The sequence below is a fragment of the Prionailurus viverrinus genome, chromosome C2 (assembly GCF_022837055.1).
Source record: "Prionailurus viverrinus isolate Anna chromosome C2, UM_Priviv_1.0, whole genome shotgun sequence".
Classification (NCBI taxonomy): domain Eukaryota; kingdom Metazoa; phylum Chordata; class Mammalia; order Carnivora; family Felidae; genus Prionailurus; species Prionailurus viverrinus.
Window position 1 is genome coordinate 85345044 of NC_062569.1, and position 22510 is coordinate 85367553.

Below are 22510 nucleotides of genomic sequence, written 5' to 3' on the forward strand. Positions count from 1 at the left end.
AAGGACTCAGAAAAGAGGATACTCTCTGTATCCCCTTTCTTAAGAAGTTACAAAATAAGGGAGTAAACTTGAAAGAGGAAGATATGGAATTTAGGAAACAGTGGAAGCAACTGAGGAAAGCCATGAAGAGGAGCTCCAGGAAACAGCTGGGTAGCAGGCCTAAAGCGATTTCTCGAAATTCGAGAAAAACGAAGGAATTGCTAGAAAGGAAGTGTAATTACGATGTACTACCCAACACCGTAGCAAACAATCTTTACAAAGAAGCAATAACACCAATTCTTTTTTATTCATGTTCAAGTTTTTTAACAGTCAGCAAAAATTTAATTACAATAAGAGAATATAAAAGTCATCACTTTTTAAAAAAATGTTTATTTATTTATTTTGAATTGGGGGTGGAGGGACAGAGAGAGAGGGAGACAGAGAATCCCAAGAAGGTTCCTTGGGGTCAGCTCAGAGCCCCACGCAGAACTTGAATTCATAAACTGTGAGATCATGACTTGAGCCAAAATCAAGAGTTGGACACTTAACCAACTGAGCCACCCAGGCATCCCTAAAAGTCACCACTCTTAACAGCAATTGGCAGGCGGAAGGGAAAAGTTGGCATGGGACAACTTGGAGCACTGATGGCGACTTACGGAAAGAGGTGTCAAGAGAGACTGTAGCTAATGGACCAAGACGGGAAAGCTGCAATGTAAGTACAAAAGTAACCTTTGGAACAACTGTACATGGCGCTGGAACTATACAGCTGAATCACACAAAGCTGTGTGTGTGTGTGTTTTTTTTTAGGCTAAAATGGCTGAATATCAGAAATTTCATTTGTTTCACACTAATGTATATGAGCATAAATGCATAATGCATCAGAAGATTAAGTTCAATTACAAAAAAAAAAAAGCATAATACATCAGAAGGTTAAGTTCAATTACACACACAAAAAAAAGCCTTCAGGGTGCCTGGGTGGCTTAGTTGGTTAAGCGTCTGACTTCAGCTCATGATCTTGCAGTTTGTGGGTTCGAGCCCCACATCAGGCTCTGTGCTGACAGCTCGGAACCTGGAGCCTGCTTCGGATTCTGTGTCTTCCTCTCTCTCTGTCCCTCCCCCGCTCGCACTCTGCCTCTCTCTCGCTCTCTCAAAAATAAATAAACATTAAAAAAAGTTTTTTTTAAAGCTTTAATCAAGTTTGTAAATGTCAAACCCAAAGTTAAATTGTGTGTTCACTGGGGAGCGAAGACAGTAAAATCCACGCCATGTTTAGAAAGAGAAAAGAAAGACTGAATACTTTAAAATTTGTTGGAAAATGTTATAATTTATATAATTTAATTTTATAATTTATTACGCATATTAAAATAACCACTAAAAAAACAGACAGCAAACAAACAAAAGAAAACCCCTAATGTATATGAGAGAGAGAGAGAGGGAGTAATATAAATTTATCAATCCACCAGAGGGTGTGAAGAGAGGGGGACAATAAAGCAAAGAGAGAAAATGGGAAATAGAAAACACAAAATAACTCCTTAGTAACAATACATCAGTGAGCAGCTAAAATGAATGTAAACAGATGAACTTTAGTTATGGACAGAAAGATACTATCTAAATAAAATTTAGAAAAATCCAACTATATGCTGCCTACAAAATGTACACCTAAAGTAAAAACAAAGAGAAAAGGTAAAAATAAAGAATGAAAAAACATGTGTCATAGAGATGGTAACCAAAATAAACTGCTATGGCTAAAAAACCAAACAAATCCCACATAAAATAGTCTTTAAAAGGAAAATGCTATAGGGATAAAAACTAACACTACATAATAAAACATTTTTTTTTCAACGTTTATTTATTTTTCGGACAGAGAGAGACAGAGCACGAACAGGGGAGGGGCAGAGAGAGAGGGAGACACAGAATCGGAAATAGGCTCCCGGCTCCGAGCCATCAGCCCAGAGCCTGACGCGGGGCTCGAACTCCCGGACCGCGAGATCGTGACCTGGCTGAAGTCAGACGCTTAACCGACTGCGCCACCCAGGCGCCCCAACATTTTTTAAAACCTAATAACCTTAGAACCTTAAAAAGACAAAACAACATAAATAACCTTACAAAATATTAAGTTAACCAGGAATTTAAAATTTCCATGTGGCTATATACTGTTAGATGATAGATAGATGATAGATACATGATAGAATTGTAATAGGAACTTAAGAAATTCACAAACTTTTTTCTGTAGGTAAGCAAACTAAAACTTAGTAAGGTTATAGAAGTGTCAAACAACACAATTAATAAGCTTTATTTAATGGATGTTTAATAACCTGAACCTTATTTGTTTGTTTGTTTATTTATTTATTTATTTATTTATTAAGTAATCTCTACACCCAACATGGGGCTTGAACCCAGGACCCCAAGATCAACAGTCACATACTCCACCGACTAAGCCAGCCAGGCACTCCATGAACCTGATTTAAAAGAGAATTTTTTTTTTCTCAAGCACATAGAAACATTTACAAAAACTGCCCATGTACTAGGCCAGAAAATGAGTCTCAAAAACGTTCAAAGAACTGAGATCATAGGGGCGCTTGGCTGGCTCAGTAGAGGGAGCGTGTGACCCTTGATCTCAGGTCACGAGTTTGAGTCCCACATTAGACATAGAGATTACTTAACAATAAAACCTCCAAGGACGCCTGGGTGGCTCAGTCGGTTAAGCAACTGACTCTTGATTTAGGCTCAGGTGATGATCTCAGGGTAGTAAGACAGAGCCCCACATCGAGCCCTCCTCAGCCTCCATGCTGAGCATAGAGCCTGCTTAAGATTCTCTCTCTCCCTCTCTCTCTCTGCCCCTTCCCTGCTCATGCATGCATGTGCACGCACTCTCTCAAATAAATAAATAAATAAGAAAAAATATCTTAAAAAAACAACAACCTGACACAAAGAATTGGCATCATACAGACCACAAGTGAGTTAGAAATCAATACAGGAAAGTTATTTAAATATTGGAATAAAAAGCACACTTCTAAATAACTCCGTTCGAAGAGCAACTCATAATGGAAATGAGAAAATGCAGAAGTGGACGAAAATGGAGGCCAAGTGTTAATAATACCCCAGCCTAAAACAGGAGCTGCTGCTAAAGCAGTACTTGGGGTGGGGGGGGGGGGCGGTGGAGAGCCAAGGAAGAAAGGATGAAAACAAATGGGCTGAGAATCCGACCTACGGAGTCATGAAGAAGAAAAAACTAAACAGACCCAAAGAAAACAGAAGAAGGAGATAATAAAGATGAACGGCGCCAATGAATGTGATAGGAAACAATCAGACCATAGAGGGCTGTCCCGAAGCCCAGTTTGTTCTTAGGAAAAGCTAATAAAATAGAAAAAATATTGCAATTTGGATCAAGAAAGAGGAAGGTGGATATAAACAATAGTAGGCATGAAAAAAAGAGGACAATCGCAGATGCAACAGTTTTTTTTTTTTTTAAGTATATTTTTGAGAGAGTGAGCGCACAAATGGGAAGGGGCAGAGAGAGAGAGGGAGAGAGAGGGAGACACAGAATCCGAAGCAGGCTCCAGGCTCTGAGCTGTCAGCACAGAGCCCGACGCAGGGCTTGAACTCACAAACGGCGAGATCATGACTTTAGCCTAAGTCGTGCACTTAACCCACTGAGCCACCTAGGTGCCCTAAAATGTAACCTTATTTTCTACAAACTGTTCCCAGGGAGATTGTCCCCACCCACTTTATGAGGCTGTATAATTTGGATTATACAGTCAAAATCAGTCCAAGATATTATTTTTTAAAATTTTACAAGGGAATCTCATTAATGAACAGATAATAAAAGTCATTAGCAAACTGAATCCAACGTGTATTTTTTAAATGCATGACTTGGCTTGGGTTTACTTTATAGGATTGTAAGGATGAATTTATTTTTCAAAATCTATAAATTTTATTCACCACTTTAACACATTGGTGGAGAAAAACTACATGAGATCTTAATCGATGAAAAAATTAAAATTCAACACCTACGCACAATTAAAAAAAAACTTCTTAGTAAACTAAAGCTATAAAAGTCACATTTATTGATGAAACATTCAAAGTATTCCAATTGCAGGTGCCTGGGTGGCTCAGTCCGTTAAGCATCCGATTTCAACTCAGGTCATGATCTCACAGCTCGTGAGTTCAAGGCCCGCATTGAGCTCTGTGCTGACAGCTCAGAGCCTGGAGCCTGCTTCAGATTCTGTGTCTCCCTCTCTCTCTGCCCCTCCCCCGTTCATGCTCTGTCTCTCTCTGTCTCAAAAATAAATAAACGTTAAAAAAAAGTTTTAAAACAAAACAAGGGGAGAAGAATTAGGAATAAATCTAACAAAATCTGTGCAAGTTTTTTTTTTTTTTTTGAGAGAGAGAGAGCAGGGTGGCAGGATAGAGGGAGAGAGAGAATCCTAAGCAGACTCCATGCCTGATGTGGGGCTCAATCTCACAACCATGAGATCATGACCTGAACTGAAATCAACAGTCGGATGCTTAACAGACTGAGCCACGCGGGTGCCCTGTGCAGGATTCTTATGCAAAACATTCCGAAACCTCATTGAAAGATTAGAAAAGACCCAAATAAATAGAAAGACAACCCATGTTTACAGACAGTTGCACTAGACCATGTACAGAATGCAAATTCTGCCCCAGACTGGTTTACAAATTCGCTGCTATCCCTATCAGAATTCCAGCAGGTGTCTCAGTGGAGCTTGGCATGCTAATCTTAAAATGTGTTTAGAATTGCAAAGGGTCCAGCATGGATGAGACTTTTTCTAAGGAAGAACAGGGTGGAGTGGTGACCCCGTACCAAGAATTATGAAAGCTATGATGTATTTATATACAGTGAGTACAAGATGAGATCCATAGGCCAGTGGTTGACCCATGCAAAAGCCAGAGACCAACCCATGCACATCGGGAAACTTGACAAATGACAGAGGTAGCTTTGCAAACCGGCGCCGAAAGGATGGATTATGTGACAAATGGGCTGGGGCAATGGCGTGCACGTTTCGAAAAAATACAGTTCGTTCCCTATGTCACACCATATAAAAAAACACAAATTCCCGGGTGCCTGGCTGGCTTAGTTGCTTAAGCATCAGACTCTTGATACAGGCTCAGGTCATGATCTTACGGTTGTAAGACTGAGCCTCATGGCACGCCCCGCCTGGGGATCCTTGCTGAGCAAGGAACTGAGAACCTGCTTGGGATTCTCTCTCTCCCTGTCTCTCTGTCCCTCTCCTGTGCTCTCTCTCTTTCTGTCTCTCAAAATAAATAAGTAAACATTAAAAAAAAAATCCACATGGACTAAAGACCTGAATGTGAAAAGCAAACCTTTACAACTTTTAGAAGAAAATATAGGAGGCTACTTTTATGACTTGAGAGTAGGAAGAATTTCTTAAACAATTTCTTTTAAAAGCACAAACCATAAAGTCGTACTGCTAAGTTTGACTAGATTAGAATTAAAGCTTCTGTTCCACAAAAGACAACATAACTGCTGTGAAATAAGCCAAAAACTACAAAAGGAGAGTCCAAAGCATACAATTTACAGAGGATTAGTGCCCAGAAAATGTAAAGAATCCTACAAATCAATTAAAAAAAAAGAAAGACAAAATGCCCCATTATAAATTGGTCAATGTATATGCACAGATGATTTTCAGAAGAAGGAATCTAAATATTTAAGTTTAAACATTTAAAAATAAGTTCAACTTCTCGGGCACCAGGGTGGCTCAGTCAGTTAAGCATCTGGCTTCAGCTCAGGTCATGATCTCACAGTTCTTGGGTTCAAGCCCTGTGTCAAGCCCTGCGCTGAGAGCTCAGAGCCTAGAACCTGCTTCAGATTCTGTGTCTCCCCCTCTCTCTGCCCCTCCCCTGCTTGTGCTCTCTCTCTCTCAAAAATAAATAAATAAACATTAAAAAAAAGTAAGTTAACTTCACCAGTTATCAGGGAAATGTAAGATAAATCAACAATGAGATACCATTCCACGCCTATCAGATTTACAAAAATTCAAAATTATGGTATTATCATGAGTTGAGGAGGATGTGGAATAATGGGGAATAAAAGAAAAAAGAAAACACAATGGGAATACATGTCCATCAAAGATAGAACAAGTAAGTTGTGGAAAATTGATTCAACAGAATATTATGCATTTATTAAGATGAATGAACGAAAGCCAAATGTTTCTTACGGATAAATCTCAGAAATACGTGAGGGGCGCCTGGTTGGCTCAGTCAGAAGAGCATGCGACTGTTGATCTCAGGGTCATGAGTTTGAGCCCCAGGTTGGGTGTAGAGATTAAATAAACAAACTTGTTTAAAAAACTGTGAGCCCAGAGAAAAAAGTTTGAAGCATGCTACATGCCAAGTCGCATCATTTATAGAAAACTTTTTAAAAAGGCAAAGCATTACTTTCCGCTGTTCAAGGTTGTAGACAGGTGTAAAGAGTATAAAAACACCACTGAGAATGTAAAACACCAAATGTATTAAGTAGCTTACCTCTAAGGAGGGTAGAGGAACAAGCACAGAGAAGAGATACAGGCAGGCACTTGCAACTTTGTCATATTTTATTGTGTTAAAAAAATATATCTGAAGCAAATATAGCAGCTTTTTATAAAGCTGGTTGAGGTATCCAAGGTTGCTCTCCATACTCTTCTGAATGTTTGAAGATAATGGCCAGGAGTCCAGGGAGATGTTTTTGTTGGAGGGAACACCGAAATGTAAAGCGTGTACTTTGCTCTATGCTCTGCTCTCTCCCTGCACTTAGAAGAGTGCCTGGTACAGAGGACGTACTCCACAAATAGCTGCTGAATGAAAGAACATATGCAAAGGCCCTGAGGCATGTTAGAACACTGTGTGTTCTGAAAGAGCTAATCATAAGGATAGCCAACTTCTGTTGAGCTCCATACGCACCAGTCGCCGGCTTTACTATTTGGTTAGGTCATTTCATCCTTGCCACAATGGTATGGGCCATTATTATCCTCACTCCCCAGGTGAAGAAACAGAGGCTTTGAGAGCTAGGTAGCTTGCCCAAGAACACAGTGGTTAGGACTAGAGTTCACATTCCATCAAAAAGTCTGGGTTTCATGATTTGGATAAGTTTCAGTTTTTGGAGCAGTCGAAATAAATAAGACAAGGTCGGGCCAAGAAGCCTACAGTGCAGGGGTCACATTAACACACACATGCCCTAGAGGGAAGGGTGAGCCGGGCCGGACAAGGGTGCTGAGGGTGCTTAGTGCATGGTAGTCCGGGAGGGGAGTACACGACACAACAGGGAACACTTGAGTCTGCCTGGGCAGTCATGGAAGGCTTTACCAGTTGAACTTGGTCTTGAAGGAGAAGTCTGCCTACCAACGCCAGGAACCCAGCCCTTCCGGCTCCACAATGGTTGGTGTTCAGAGGACCTACTGGTCGGGACTGTGAGCACAGAGCCCGACTACCCAGGGCCAAGACCAACCAAGGGGAAGACAAAGTGATTGAATGTAATCTCCCATCTGAGAAAGTTTGCTCTCACCTTTAAATGCACAGAGAAGAAACCAGCTCATAGCTTTTCTTCAGCGATCATGACAGCAGTAATAATTGCTTGCTCTTTAATAATAAGAGCTAACATTTATTGAGCATTGACTGTATGCAGGGCACTGGGCGAAGTCAGCACACGCTTTATTGCCCTTAACTCTCACAACAACTCTGTGAGGCAAGCACTATTTATCCCTTGCCAGGCAGGAGGACACCTGGCTTAGGGAGTTTAGGTGTCTTGCCCAAAGCCCTGTGCAGTTGGTGGGGGAGGGATTTGACACCACGATTGTCCAGTGTCCGGCCCATGTTTAAACCACTGCTTCTCAAGAGCACAGACATCCAATTAAAGCAATAAGAGCTTTATGGCCCTCAGTTGGAAGACTAATTGAGAACGTGATGCCACCATAATAAACTAGAAACCAAGCTTATCATTAAAATTCATGAACAGCTGTCACATGTTAGGTGTTCCATAAATGCTTGTGAAATGAGGTAGCATTTAGTGCCAGGAAATGGAAACCAACCCAATGTCACAATGACACGCTTCACCCATGCAGGAAGCAAGGAGAAACAGAGAAGGCAAACAGGAGGGCAGAGCAGTGGTCGCTGGGCACGGACAGGGACTCCGAGGATCCAGGGCCCCTACTCCCTGGGCACTTAGACCTCTGGGGAGCTGCTCCTCCTCGCGCAAGCAGAGGGTTGCAGAGGGTCCCTCTGCTCCAGTCCCCTCCTCCTGCCGGTTTCTCCTGCTGCCCCTCACTTAGCCCGCACCACTGACCCTCGTGGCTTCTCTCTCTGGGGGCCGAGCTCCTGGTGGGAAGGCTTTGTGTTGTCTCCCGCCTATCAACAGAGGAGGCCTCCTCCGAAAATAAACGCTGAACGAAGGAAACCCAGCCCTCCCCCAAATAGTGCACGGGTCTGAGACACACAACGTGAGAAAAAGACAGGAGGAAGGAAAGAACTGCAAGAGTTCTGCTTTTCAAAAGTAGCTTAAGAGAACAATCCATCCTGTAAGGCAGACAAGGATGCCTGCTGAGGGGAGGGACGGAGGAGGGAGACGGGGAGGTGGGACTGAGGAAAGAGGGGGGAAGAAGGAAAGGAGGAGGGGAGGAGGGGAGGGAGAGCGGAGAGGAAGACAGCAGCAGCCCGTCCGGATTCTCCCCCGAGCCACCTCTGACAGTACTCTGGCCACGTTTTAATTAGCGGCGAGGTTGTCCAATTGACTCAAACAAAAGCTCGCTCGCTCGCTCGCTCGCTCTCTGATTAATTTTCGAAAGAGCCCGCCGAGTTTAATCATAGCAAACACGATGACCCCCGTTATTACGGCCTGAGCAGCCAAAAGCAGGAAGTAAAGACCCCAGAACAGGCTGTGGTCTTGGCGACTGCCGTCGGCCACGAGCTGCGCCGGGGCCCGGGGTTCCGAGCTGTCGGGCACCGAGGCCGTGTGGCCCGGGGCCGCGGGGGCTGCGGCGGAGCGGGGAGGCGGGCCGCGGGCGTCCCGGCACTCGGGGTCGTCGTCGGGCAGGGCCCAGAGCGGCAGGCCAGCGCGGGGTCCGGGGCCGCGGCACCGCGGGGGCTCGGTTCGGCCCACGAGGCCTGGGTGCCGCCGCAGCCACGCCAGGAAGGGCCCCAGGTCGCAGTCGCAGCGCCAGGGATTGTGCCCCAGCAGGACCTCCGCCAGCCGGGGCAGATCCTTGAACACGTCTCCGGGCAGGGTCTCCAGCAGGTTGTGCTCGAGCCGGACTCCCTCCAGGCTGCCGAGGTTGCGGAAGAGCGCGCGAGGCAGGGCCCGCAGCCGGTTGTGGCTCAGCGACACGCGGCGCAGCCCGCCGAGGCCGCGCAGCAAGCCGCCGGGGAGCGCGGCCAGACTGTTGGAGTGCAGGGCGAGTACCTGGAGCTCGCCCAGGCCCCGGAAGGCGTCCTCGGGGAGCGCGCTCAGACGCGGGCTCAGGGTCGCCCCGAACGCCCGCAGGCGGCTCAGGTTGCGGAAGGCGGCTGCCGGCAGGGTGCGCAGCCGCGTGCAGTTCAGCCACAGCTCCTGCAGGCCGGCCAGCTCCCCGAAGAGCACCTCCGGGAGCTCCTCCAGCGGGTTCTCGAACAGGGTCAGGAAAGCCAAATTGTGCAAATAAAGGAAGAGGGCCGGGGGCAGGAACTCCAGGCGGTTTCTGGAAAGCGTCAAGGAGCTCAGGCTCCGGAGCCGGTCGAAGGCCCCCGGTGCGATGGAGCGGATGCGGTTTCTGTCCAGCTGCAGCTCCACCAGGGCACGCAGGCTACTCAACAGCCCCGAATCCAGAGAGACGAGCTGGTTCGAGTGCAGCACGAGTTTCTCCAGCTTAGCCTGTGCGCCAAACAATCCCCGGGACAGTTGGGTCAAATTATTTCTCGATAAATCCAACACTTTCAAGTTCCCCAGGTTTGTGAAGAGGCGAGCGGGAAGGAAAGCGAGTTGATTTTGGTTCAAAAAGAGCTCCTGCAGGTTAACCAGTTTCTGAAACATGTTTTGGTCAATGTCCTTTAGTTCGTTGCGGTCCAGAAACAACTGTTCCAGGAGCACCGTCTTATCCAACAGCGCACCTGGAAGATGAGTGATCTTGTTGCGCGACAGCCTCAGGGTTTTAAGTTTTATCAGGTCGTCGAAGGTGCCGGGGGCAATGGCGGAAATGTGGCTGTCCGACAGCATCAGGCGCTGCAGGACGGTCATGCCACTGAAGCTGTGATTCTGTAAGGTGCCGCGGCCCATTTGGAAGAGCAGAATGTGCGTGAGGTTGACGGGCAGGCCGAGCTCGGCGATGCGCGCTACGCTGCTCCCGGTGCACTGCGCGGCGTCCCGGAACACACACTTGCAGGCGGGGGGACAGGGGAGAGGCTGGGCGCGCAGGAGCCCCAGCGCCGCGCACAGCCGGGAGCTTCTCAGCATGTCTGCAAGAGCCGCAGCGGGAGGTCTGGAGGCGACACACAAAACGCTCACATTGGATCTTGCAACCCTGCGGAGGCAAGAGCCTTCCACCAGGATTATCACTGGCTTTAAGTGTTACCCAGATACAACTAAGTATCCCTCTTTTCTTAGAAATGCAGATTTTCCTGGGGCGGGGGGTGGGGGGGATGGGGGGGAGGGGGTGGTGAAAAGACTTTTATTCTACACTGCGAGGTCTCATCCTTTTGTTCTACCGATTTTCTACCCTCAGTTTAAAGCCTTAAAGTTAAAGCGTTTTCAAAGCCAATACTTTAAAATCCTTACATAGAACTGATGAAAATAATTATTCTCACATTCAAGAATGTCTCACATGCATCACTGAGCAGTGCCCACGGTGAAGAGAGCCCTGATCTTCTCGCCTTTACCCAGGGGTGGCTATAACCAGCAGTCGTGAAGGGAATGGCAAAGTCTGTAAAAAACAACAGCAACCACCACCTGATTCCTTTTACCACACTCACGCTGTATGCACGGTACTTATTCTACAAAAACAGTAACACCCTCGAATAGCGAACACCTCTATTTAGCCACAGTGAGAAAAACAGGTAATATCTATCACGTTATGCCATACATGGTTCTCAGCACTTGATTTGCATTAATTCATTCACTCCTTACGCTAACCCTATGAGGTAGCTATTATTCTTAACCCCAGCTAAAGGATGATGAAACTAAGACACAGAAAGGGTACGTAACTTACCCAGGGTCATAGAGCTAGAATTGTTGACAGGGAGCTATCATTCCTAAGATGCTTAACAAAAAATTAATACCAACTCGTGGCATTGAAGTACATGTGAAATATGCACAGTAATACTAATCTGCCAAAACAATGTTTCCCAAGTGGAATTGTACACAAATCATTTCTTGTACTAAATTTCATATATCTTAGCACATATAGACTAAACAAGCCCTCCAGTTGCCCATCCCTAATTTTTAAAGTATTTGGCCTTACCTGAAATGGTGCTGCACCCCAAAGCAACTGAAAGGCTTAGGGCTTTGCCTGTGATTCAACACTTTCCAAAGGAAGAGGGAAGTATCCTTGCATCCTGAGGATAAAGACTTTACCAGAATAAAAGTCATGGAAAGGACTTTATCTCAGAGGGCATATTCTGGTTTTTAATGACCGATATCTTCAAACGGAAGAGACCATTTGTAACCTGAGTCTTACTGTCAAAGGAATGATAAGAGCAGGAGAGAAGTTTCTCCATAAAATAGCACATTATGACTCTGTGATGCTAGGAAAGTTTAGTGACATGGTGGGCTCATTGTGGCAGCCATACCCCAAATGGACCACACTTCGAGTCTTCCTTTTCTTGCCATGTTGTCCCAATTCTTTTTTTTTTTTAATTTTATCATTACTTTTATTTTTGAGAGAGACAGAGTGAGAGCAGAGAGGGTCAGAGAGAGGGAGACACAGAATCTGAAGCAGGCTCCAGGCTCCGAGCTGTCAGCACAGAGCCCGACGCGGGCCTTGAACTCACAAACTGTGAGATCATGACCTGAGCCGAAGTCGGACGCTTAACCGACTGAGCCACCCAGGTGCCCCCCAATTCTTTATTCCAGTTCTTCTCTTCCCCATTTAGGAACAATAAAGCAAAGAACATTCTCCAATGCTCCACTCATTTTCTTCTTCTTCTTAGAAATAATAAGGCTAAAAACATTCTAGAATATGTTAAAAAATGGCATTACTGAGTTGAAGGGTGTTCACATGTTCAATTTAATTTAGGAATGTCCAACTGCATTTCAAAGTAGTTGTACCAATATATGATGCCTAGTGTGTGGCAGTTCCTGTGCTTCATACCTACCTCTGCCCATACCTGGAATTGATTTTTTAAATTTAATTTTTACCATTCATAGGAAGTAATTGTCTCCGGGTGGTTTTTTTCATTTCCCCCATTTAATGATGAACTTGGGCATCTTTTCATATTTTTTTAAAGTTTATCTACTTTTAGTATATGTGCTGCTGAAGCGAGCACAAAGTTTATCTACTTTTGAGAGAGAGAGAGAGAGAGAGAGAGAGACAGAACGGGGGAGGGACAGAGAGGGAGAGAGAGAGAATCCCAAGCAGGCTTCCCACTGTCAGCACAGAGCCTGACACTGGGCTGGATCCCACAAACCATGGGATCATGACCTGAGCAGAGACCAAGAGTCATGCATGTAACCCACTGAGCCACCCAGGTGCCCCATCTTTTCATATTTTTAATGCTCACTTGTGCTTCATCTTCTAAAAAATTTGGGTGCTTTTCTTTTGCCCATTTTCCTATATGCAAATATGTATGTTTAAGTCTTTCGGAAAACTGAACTGTAGGCATTCTTTATATATTCTGGATACTAATCCTTTGTCAGTTATAGATGTCAATCATCTTCAATTAGTTGGTAGTTTGCTTTTTCGTCTTCTTCATGATGTCTTTTTATGGATGTTGTCTTTTTTTTTTTAATTTGATGTTTATTTTTGAGAGAGCACGCAAGCGCATGAGTGGGGGGGAGGGGCAGAGAGAGAGGGAGTCACAGAATCCAAAGCAGGCTCCAGGCTCCGAGCTGTCAGCACAAAGCGTGATGTGGGGCTTGAACTCACAGACCATGAGATCATGACCTGAGCCAAAGTCAGATGCTTAACCAACTGAGCCACCCAGGTGCCCCGGATATTAAGTCTTAATATAGCCAAAGTTATCAATCTTTTATGATTTTTTTTTGTATTGAAATAAATCCTCCACTCCTCCTCCCCCCATCAAATCTCCTATAATGCCTGAGTTTTATAGTTTTGTCTTTTGTTTTCAGATCCTTAACCCATTTAGAATTCATTTTTGTGTATGATGTGTGAGTTGAGTCCATTTTTTCCCCCCCACTAAGATAATCTGCTGGCCTAGCCCCATTTATATATAATTAAATCAATCCTTCTGCCATTAGAACAACAATGTTACCACAGTCATGAACCAACCATCTCATGAATGTGTGGGTCTGTTTCTGGGCTATTTAATAACCCCTGTACCAATACCATACTGAAATAACCTTTTTATGTTTAAAAACTGCAAATATCTAGCACTTTATGAAGTGTGAAGAAACACACATTCTCATACTACAGTGGTAGAACTATAAATTGGAGCAAACTTTTGGGGGAAAATTTAGCGGTATCAACCAATTACAAATATACATATACATCCTCTGTCCAGCAGTTCTACTGCTAAAAATACACCCTGTGTCTATGCTCATTAAGATTTGTACACAAAATGGGGCACCTATGGGCTTAGTCAGTAGAGTATGCAACTCTTGATCTCAGGGTCATGAGTTCAAGCCCCACATTGGGTGTGGAGCCTACTTAAAAAAAAACTGTGCACAAAAACACTGCAGGGTTGTTTGTAACAGAAAAAGAAAATTAAATGACCATCAACAGGGAAGTAGTCATCTAAATTATGAAAATACCCATGCAATGGAATGCCATGTGGACTTTGAAAAAATCAGAGCTGCCAAGTGTTGGTGTCTAACAGAATGATGTATAACAAGTGCAACATAGTATATATACGTGATGTGTATAGATTTTAAATCAGCATAAGACTTCGTGTCAAATTCTGGTAGGCTTCTGTGGCTTACTTCTCCAGGAAGCACTCCAATCAGAATGACCTCCAAGTGTTAATTCTTTGAAGAGAGCAGGACATTCGAATGCCCAAGAAGGGTATGGAAGTTGCAGACGGTAGAGGAAAATTGTGAGTCCATTCGTTGAAAATCTGGATGGGATGTTGAGAAGTATTTTTTTTAATATTTATTTTGGGAGAGCGCAGGCGGGGGAGGGGACAGAGGATCTGAAGCAGGCTCTGCGACGACAGGCTGACAACAGAGATCCCCCAAGGCGTGAGATCATGACCTGAGCTGAAGTCAGACGCTCGACTGAGCCACCCAGATGCCCCGAGAAGTTATTTTGAACAACGAATGAAGTTGATGGCTCCAGTGTTTTGCGTCCTTCGTATTTTGGATTCACGGAACAGGTTAGAAATCTGCTGTCCTAAGAGGCAACTCCTGTATAAAAGTCACCCTGGCCTGTAAGATTTGGCCTTTCTGTCTGCCTGGATGAGATAGGCTTTTCTCCTCGGTGGATGGTGACTCAGAGACCAGGGCACTCTGAACGCTGACAGTCTCATCCAGACTCCTACAACTCCCTCCTTCCCTGCAATACATATTCAAAATATGGCAACTGGAAGCAACGCACAGGGAAGATAGAGACATGCAGGACGGTGGTGCCCACACACACAGGCTGTGGGGACATGGCATTTGCTACACAACCATAGTGAATGGAAAGAATGTGGACTCAAACTAAACCTTCACACCATCCATTCAATCCATCACACCGTAGCCAGCCACACGGGCCACAGCAGAGGACGCACATCTCCTGTAGGACCCATGACGTACGGAGAGACCTCCTGGCCCAGCACAAACCCTGCCTTCTCTGGGGTTTCTAGCACCAAGTAATTAATTCCACAGTTTCTCTCTCCCTGGAATGCTCTTTTTGCACCCACAGCTGCCATTTCGCTTCAAACTTACCATGTTTTACGTAGCATTAGCTCTGGGTTTGATCTTCCCAACTGTTAATAGATTATAAGCCTCCAGTCTTGTATTTCACTATTTCCCTCAGACCTTCTTACGCTGTTAACTTTTGATTCTACATTGTATCTGACAGATGGGTTTCCACAGGATGGTCACACACACGATGTGATAAATATGTGGGATGTGGTATTTATTCCCTTCAAAAATCCAAAGATAAAAAAAGGGGGGGGGAAATGGAGAAGTATTAAGTGGGAAAGTAGATCCAGAGAGGGCAGTACTTGTATAGCTAAATGGCACACAAATGTAGAAGGACGCAGGAAAAAAAATGTCATTTCAATCATTTAAATTTTTATTTTGAATAGCTTTCAATCCAAAAAAGATTTCATAAGGTTATTTACAGTGCTGAATGTACAATTATGAATGTATGCCTTTTTGACATCAGGGTACCATTCTTGAGCAGCAATACAATTTAAAAAATATAAAGATGCAGTATCATTTCTGATATAAAGTTACTTAAAAAAATCCAAAGTCTTAGGGAATTCACAAATCATAACAGGAAGTAACTATCTTATTAATTTAATGTGCACATAATTACCAAATTTTATTACATTAAAAATATGTGTAAATGCCCACAGACTGTACAAAAATTAACACCCCACATTTTGTCAAAAGTTCCCAACCACCTCCCACCATAAATATACAAAAACCTATTTTCAGATATGTCAAAATTGCATGCGTTGAGATCTTATAGAATGTTTTCTAAAGCTTGAATTTTGCTCTTCTCTGGATAGTGGATCTATAGCCAGCTGGGGAACAGAATACATAGACAATGATGTGTTATTTACCATGCCTCTGAAACTGTGCAGTATCTTCACAAACACGGGAGACAAAATAAATAAGAGTCAAGACTGCAACAGTTCTGTTTAAATCCAAGTGCAATTTGGAAAGCTCTCAAATGTAAGAATTATAAAACTAATATAAAAAGTATTTCTTTTGTTGTTGGCTTAGCCACTTTTCTTCAAGCATTATTTGCAGCATTGCTTTACAGCAGTTGGTGCTAGAAGATACAAAACATATAGTTACCACTATTTATATTTGAGGGAGGAAAAAAAAAAACCAAAAAACTTTAAACAACCCTGAGGGAGACACACATTAAAAATCTTGTTATTTATTTAAAAAGTTAAAAAGTTACATATCATTATTTAACAATTACTTTCCTGGACATTTCTGTCCTTTAAGTATGTGCATAAATAAAATTTAAATCGGCAATATTTATTAATCTTTAATACATCAAAATAATATATGTACAGATTTTTAAATTTAGGTCTGTATACACTCAAATAATTTAATGTGAAATTCAGAATCAAAATTACTATGTCATGGTGATCTACAGAGAGAGAACTCAGTCTATCGATGGCACTGAGTAGGACCCACACCTGGATTCACAGACATTCTTCAAATAACATTCTGGAAACCATCAATTACAACTTGAGCAACCCACCTTGTCTATGTTGAAATGTAACTTCCTACAAATGCTTTTCCACCTACCTAAAAACCTCATTCCTTTGAAAACAATATGGACAAATGAGATATAAAACCCTTATAAAATCTAAATGTTAAAAAAAAAGGGTGTAAAAAATATAGCTTTTTATGATCATGCTCTTAAAGATGTTAAATACAATCCGATAACTGGATTTTTAAGCTGCTACTTAGCAATTACTTTAATTATATGCTTCAGTATTTAAATCAAATAATAAAATTTACAATTCTGGGAAATCACTTAAGAATAACACTTTTACATATCAGAAATGAATGTGGAAATTAAAAAATGATCGAGATAAGTAACTATAGAAAACAGTGCTAAATCACAGCTCAAGAGGTCTAAGATGCATAGCTTCATAGAATCATTCATGGAACAACTGTTCTTACCTAAGGTGTATTAATATCATATCATACTCTTTGATGGAAAACTTCGATTGTATTTTTATAAGAATCATTCATCAGTGGCAATAAGCAATAACAGTGATCCTGAGTGTAACTTACATTTTCCTATAGTTACCAAACATCATTCAGGTCTCTGCAGCATAAGAAATGAGAACCGTGTGGTTCTATAGTTCCAGCTAACATCTGATAAATTGGTACGTATCTATCAGGAAAATAATGATTAGCTAGAAGTGGAAAGCACAAGCATGCTACCAGTTAAGGAAGAACATAGGATAATGTCCCACAGTTTTAGCAGTTTAGTGTCCATTTTATAGCAATATCAGTTTCCTTGTTTATCGTAACTGTGGGCTTTTGCCAAGCTGCTGGATCTTACCTAGAAAGGCATTTTTAAAGTTACTTTAATTTTGTTTAAAATTTAAACATTAACCAGATAAAACAGGCGAAAAATCTTTTTCACATTTCTTTTGGCTCAATTAATGTCTAGTCTTAACTTTATTTCAATTTTCCCCCCCAGAAATTTTTACAACCAAAAAATGCTCCTTTGTAAACATCCAATCCAAAATAAGCTCTGACCTCTGGCGCCATCTAATGGCATAAAACAAATTCACCAAGTTCATCCTGCTTTGAAAAAGTAGCAGTCATTCAAAACCACTCATTTTTAAGCCTCATTATTGATAGGAGACTTATATCAACCCTTAAAATTTTTAGGAGGTAAAAGTCTAACTCAAAAAACGCAAAAAAAAAAACAAAACAACTCACTATTATCTTGTCTTTAAGTAATTAAAAACCTAGAAGAAAAGAAAAATCTTTAAAATGATAAAACCTGAGAGAAAAAACAGCTATGAAGAGATATTAGAAAGACAGATCTATATCTATTGCCAAAGGAAATAATCTTTTTTTCCTAGTGAAAATGGTTCTATGGTTCTACAACATTTAACTGAAGTAAATCGTTCTATTGACAGCAGACAGATCACAAGATCCATTCAATAGCTTTGAGGGACATCTGAAGAAGGCAGTGAAGCACCTTGCTGATTAGAAAAATAAAACTCAGGCAGTTTGTACAGAAATTATAAGACCGTAAATGGAAATTACCTGAGTTGTTCTATAAGCAACATCATAAAACTCACCCCTAGGCTATCAAAGGGAACTGGTCTGTGTATATACGGAATTCTTTGGAAGAAATATTGGAATCAAATGAAAACAGGCTTTCTACCTATTTTCACTAGAGGCTAATTAACACCCATTTTATTTATCAATCACAAATTTAGGGGTGGTAAATAAATGAGGGCTTTTTCTGATAAGGGTTTGTGAAAATATATTTAAACGCATTAACCAAGTCTCAGAAGCTGATGTCTAAAAACCTATCAAATATCAACTTTCTTCTGTACCCTATTTAAAGAGCATCACTGAGGGTAACAAGAAAATTCTGGAAATATATGTAATATGTAGTTCCTGAATACAGACATAAGACTTTACAGACTGATTATGAATTTAACTGGCAGGCCAACTGTCTTATTTTAAAAAAAAAAAAAAAAAAAAACAAAACCAAACACCTCTCAAATCAGCTATACTAGAAGAGACATAAATTGAAATGGTGCCATTCTGACGCACAGGATCGGAAAGTCCGGAAATTACATTCTCCTGCTACCAGCATACCACTGAGAGTGACGCAGTGCTACGTTATGGTGATGATTTGACATGATCCATTCTCCTTAACTAAAGCTTTAGCCTCTGTTGTTGTTTGAGGTTTGGGTGGCCATTCTGGATCAACCAAGAGCTCCTGAGCCAGATACATGTACTTTGCCTTTGGTATCTTCTTTCTACAGCCCAGGGCCCAGGACAAGCAGCATTTTCCCCACCGATCCACTGACGCCTAAGAAAATAAGGGGGGGAAAAACACACTAGTAGATTAAGGGCTGCTTGTTTTTAACACGTTTTTTAAAGCACAGTACATCAACACAGAAAAGTAAGAGGAAATGACTTCTGCATATGACAAATGAAAAAAACTCAAGTAAAAAAGGTCAGCTTTCAATTATTTAGGAACATATTTTTTAAGATTTTTTAAATTATCAATGCAATTTCATTTTATTTAGTTTTATGTACCTATCCTCTTGTGTGCAGATACATTTTTTTAAAAATTTGCAGATCTGGATTTTATAATTCTATAACACATAAAACATCAAGTGTACGAAGAATAACTTTAAACTATTCAGAAAGAAAACATTTTTCATATTTAATATAGAGACCCTCATATTCTATCTCAAATTATCTCTTAATACCATTCCTCCTGGCAACTTAGCCGCTGATCATTTTTTGGAAGAAAGCATTGTTAAATATTATTGTTACTGTTAGTGAATGTCACCTTTCAAAAAATGAAGCACGATGAAAATATTGTTAGGTCAAAATTAGAATTTATATCATGTTTATTGTCAATCACTTCTTTTAACACACTTTCATTAACATAAAAAAAATTTCATTTTATAATTATAGTGTCCCCTGGTGTTCCACTATGGGAAAGAAGTACACAGAAAATTACTTCTGAAAAGGTAAATTGAGTACTATTTCTTAGAATTAGTTCGTAATAGAAAGCTCTGCTGGCACTGAAATCCTTCTGGATCAATCCTGATGTTTTTAATGAATGTGATCTTAGATAAACAGTCTCTGAAGAACAAGAAAGCAGTCCCTAGTAATTGTACAAAAATGTAAATTCAATATAGGCCCTCAGAACTGGTCTTAATGGAAATTTGAGATAAATAACTAAACCTGAAATCAGGTAACTAAAATGACTATTCAGAGACCTGTGGTCATATTCACCTCTGAAGATCAACAGTCAATTTCTAATTATTTTGGCTGTTGCTTCTCCAAAGCAAAATCTAAATCCCAGGTTGTTTTGTTTTGCCATCAAACTACGAGTAGGTTTAATCTCAACGGAGGCAATCTCACAAAATGCAAGTGTAACATAACCGAGGTAGACAACATTCTAATTTTAACACCCAAATGGCTTCATCATTGAGAGAGGCAAATTTGCTATAACACAGGTTTTGAAACATATGTCTCTAAATTGGCCAGTGGAGAGCAGCAAAAAGACTTTAAAATAAAAACTTTAATGGGGCGCCTGGGTGGCTCAGTCAGTTAAGCATCTGACTTCGGCTCAGGTCATGATCTCACAGTTCGTGGGTTCGAGCCCCACGTCGGGCTCTGTTCTGACAGCTCAGAGCCTGGAGCCCGTTTCAGATTCTGTGTCTCCTCTCTCTCTCTGCCCCTCCCCTGTTCATGCTCTGTCTCTGTCTCAAAAATAAAAAATAAACAGTAAAAAAAAATTTTTTTAAAAACTTTTAAAAATTTTTAAAGGTCTTCTAGTTTATTTTGTCAACAAACATGGTAAGGTGCACTGGTACCAGGAATTCACAGGCACAAACTGTGGTCACAAGTAAGGTGCAGGGGGTTGGGGAGCAGGTAGATGCTGGAGATCATTTATCTAGTAGCGTCTTTACTGTCATAGCTAAAAAGAGTTTATCATCATCATTTTAAAACAAGACTACAAGAAAATATTTGGCATTAGGATACAGAAGAGACTAGATATAGGATTCTCAAGGTGATCCAAATAACAAATACGGATGACCCTTGAACGACATGGGTTTGAACTGTGTAGGTCCGATTATGCACATTTTGATAAATACAGTACTTCCTTATGATTTCTGTAGTCACAAGTTTTATCTAACTTACTTTATTGTAAAAATAACAGTATATGATACATACAACACACAAAATATGTGTTAACTTTATTTTATCAGTAAGGCCAACAGTAGGCTATCTATCAGTAGTTAAGTTTTTGAGAAGTCAAAAGTTATACACAGATTCTGGACCGCGCAGTGAGGGGGGTGGTTAGCACCTCTCACACGTGTGTTGTTAAAGGGTCAACTGTAATTCCTTTCCACATACACATGTCATGCAAGCACATATACAATAACCCTTGACATTTAACCTGAGGTGAGGCTCACTACTTGGATCTATCTTTTCCCAAAGGTGTTTAATTCTTCAATGTAATTGTAGGAAAGATCATTGTTCCTAAATCAATCCAAAAGCTGTCACTTTTTATTTTACAGCCTACAGCACTGTTAAAGGACCACAAGAAAAGACTAAAAAAAAAAAAAAAAAAAAAAAAAAGGCAAGAAAAGCTAGGCCTTGTCTGTCCAGATGAGCCATCCAGGTTAAAGGGCAATGTGGCAAGCATAGCACGCTGAGTTAAGGAAAATCATAGCCCAGGGTCTCCAAATTTAAGAGACACACACATACACTACACACAAATAGACACATATATACCTATATCCACTGTTTCCTACCTGTAGAAAGTGTGGCAAGCAATAAAATTAAAACAAATTTCATTGCAAACAGAATCACAATTAAATAGAACTCCTTCCACATTAAGGTGAATATTTTTTTAAAAAATCCTATTTCCTTATTAAAAACAAGTACACTTCTTATAATTTAGAAAAAATAAATTAAGTCACAAGAAACACTAGGGGATCCCCCTTCTGCTTAAATTGGAAACATTTTGTTCCTGTACCCTCCCTTCCCCCAAATATCATACACATGAAGTACACAATAGGCAAGCACAGGTTTGTTAGTTGAAACAAACACACCACATGCATCCTTAAATACAACAGAATTCACGGGTAGAGAAAATAACAGGTGCTACAGGCAGGCTAGAATGAGAAATGAACCAAGGGAGAGATGACGGTAGCAAGAAGAGAAAGAAGCTCTGTGCACCAAGAAGGCAGATGTGGAGCAGCACAGGGCTCAGAATGAGCACTCGGGTCTCCCCAAACACCTAGGCATAAGTCCCTGAAGCAGGAGAACACAGTAGCCGTAGCAACTGGAAGGAGTGGTTAAACAACCAAGTGTATCCCTCAAAGATGGGAAAGAAGCTGCCACAGTCCAACAGAGAAACCACAAGGAACTTGCAAAAAGATCTACAGCTAAAATTCTCCTGCTTCTTAGACCATTCCAAGCTGTTGGTTCTAGAACCCCAATGCCAGTTTACTTTCAGCAGTGTCTTTTACAAAACGTTTTCATGAGTAGCATGTAAAGGAATAAAGCCATGCTTGTGGGGAAAATGCTGTAATGATACTGTGGTTTTCATAATAGTCTTCTTCCATACCAATCCCGAATATAAAAATAAAGACAACCAGAATTAGCATTCTATCTAAGTAAGCTCAAACAATGTTTCAGTGGCATAAGGACTACAACTAATACTTGCTTTCCCCCGCAAAAGGAAAACAATCAGGCACAAATCCTCAGGCGGGATCAAACTACATGATGATGTAATCCTAGTTCCACATCTACCACTAAGTGGCCTCAGTTTACCAGACATGGGATATGCACCAATGCTTCTTAGCAAGAGAATGTGCTGCACAGATCTTCCCAAACAGGGTAAAGCTCTATAGAAAACTCTTCTTAAAATCAGAAACCCTGGTTTCAACGCCCAACTCTGTCACTCAGTAGATGGCATAACCATGGCAAGTTGACTGAATGTTGCTTCTTTACATATATAGTGAAGTG

General features: G+C 41.5%; 2 protein-coding genes across 5 annotated transcripts in view; both read right to left on the reverse strand.

Annotated features, from left to right (window-relative positions):
* Positions 1 to 8548: 8548 nt before the first annotated feature.
* On the reverse strand, positions 8549 to 10889 carry GP5 (glycoprotein V platelet). Its single transcript, XM_047876477.1, has 2 exons — positions 10768 to 10889; positions 8549 to 10442 (listed from the first exon to the last, which is right to left on the reverse strand). Exon 2 carries the CDS (start codon positions 10415 to 10417, stop codon positions 8696 to 8698), a length of 1722 nt encoding a protein of 573 aa, XP_047732433.1. The 5' UTR covers positions 10418 to 10442; positions 10768 to 10889; the 3' UTR covers positions 8549 to 8695.
* A 4443-nt stretch (positions 10890 to 15332) lies between these two features.
* The window catches only part of ATP13A3 (ATPase 13A3), an 88876-nt gene continuing 81698 nt past the window's right edge, over positions 15333 to 22510 (reverse strand). For all 4 annotated transcript variants that reach the window (XM_047875471.1, XM_047875468.1, XM_047875469.1 and 1 more), the window contains one exon: positions 15333 to 18821. In XM_047875471.1, the coding sequence (XP_047731427.1) occupies positions 18624 to 18821 (198 nt within the window). In that variant the 3' untranslated portion in view covers positions 15333 to 18623. The remainder of the gene's footprint in view (positions 18822 to 22510) is intronic.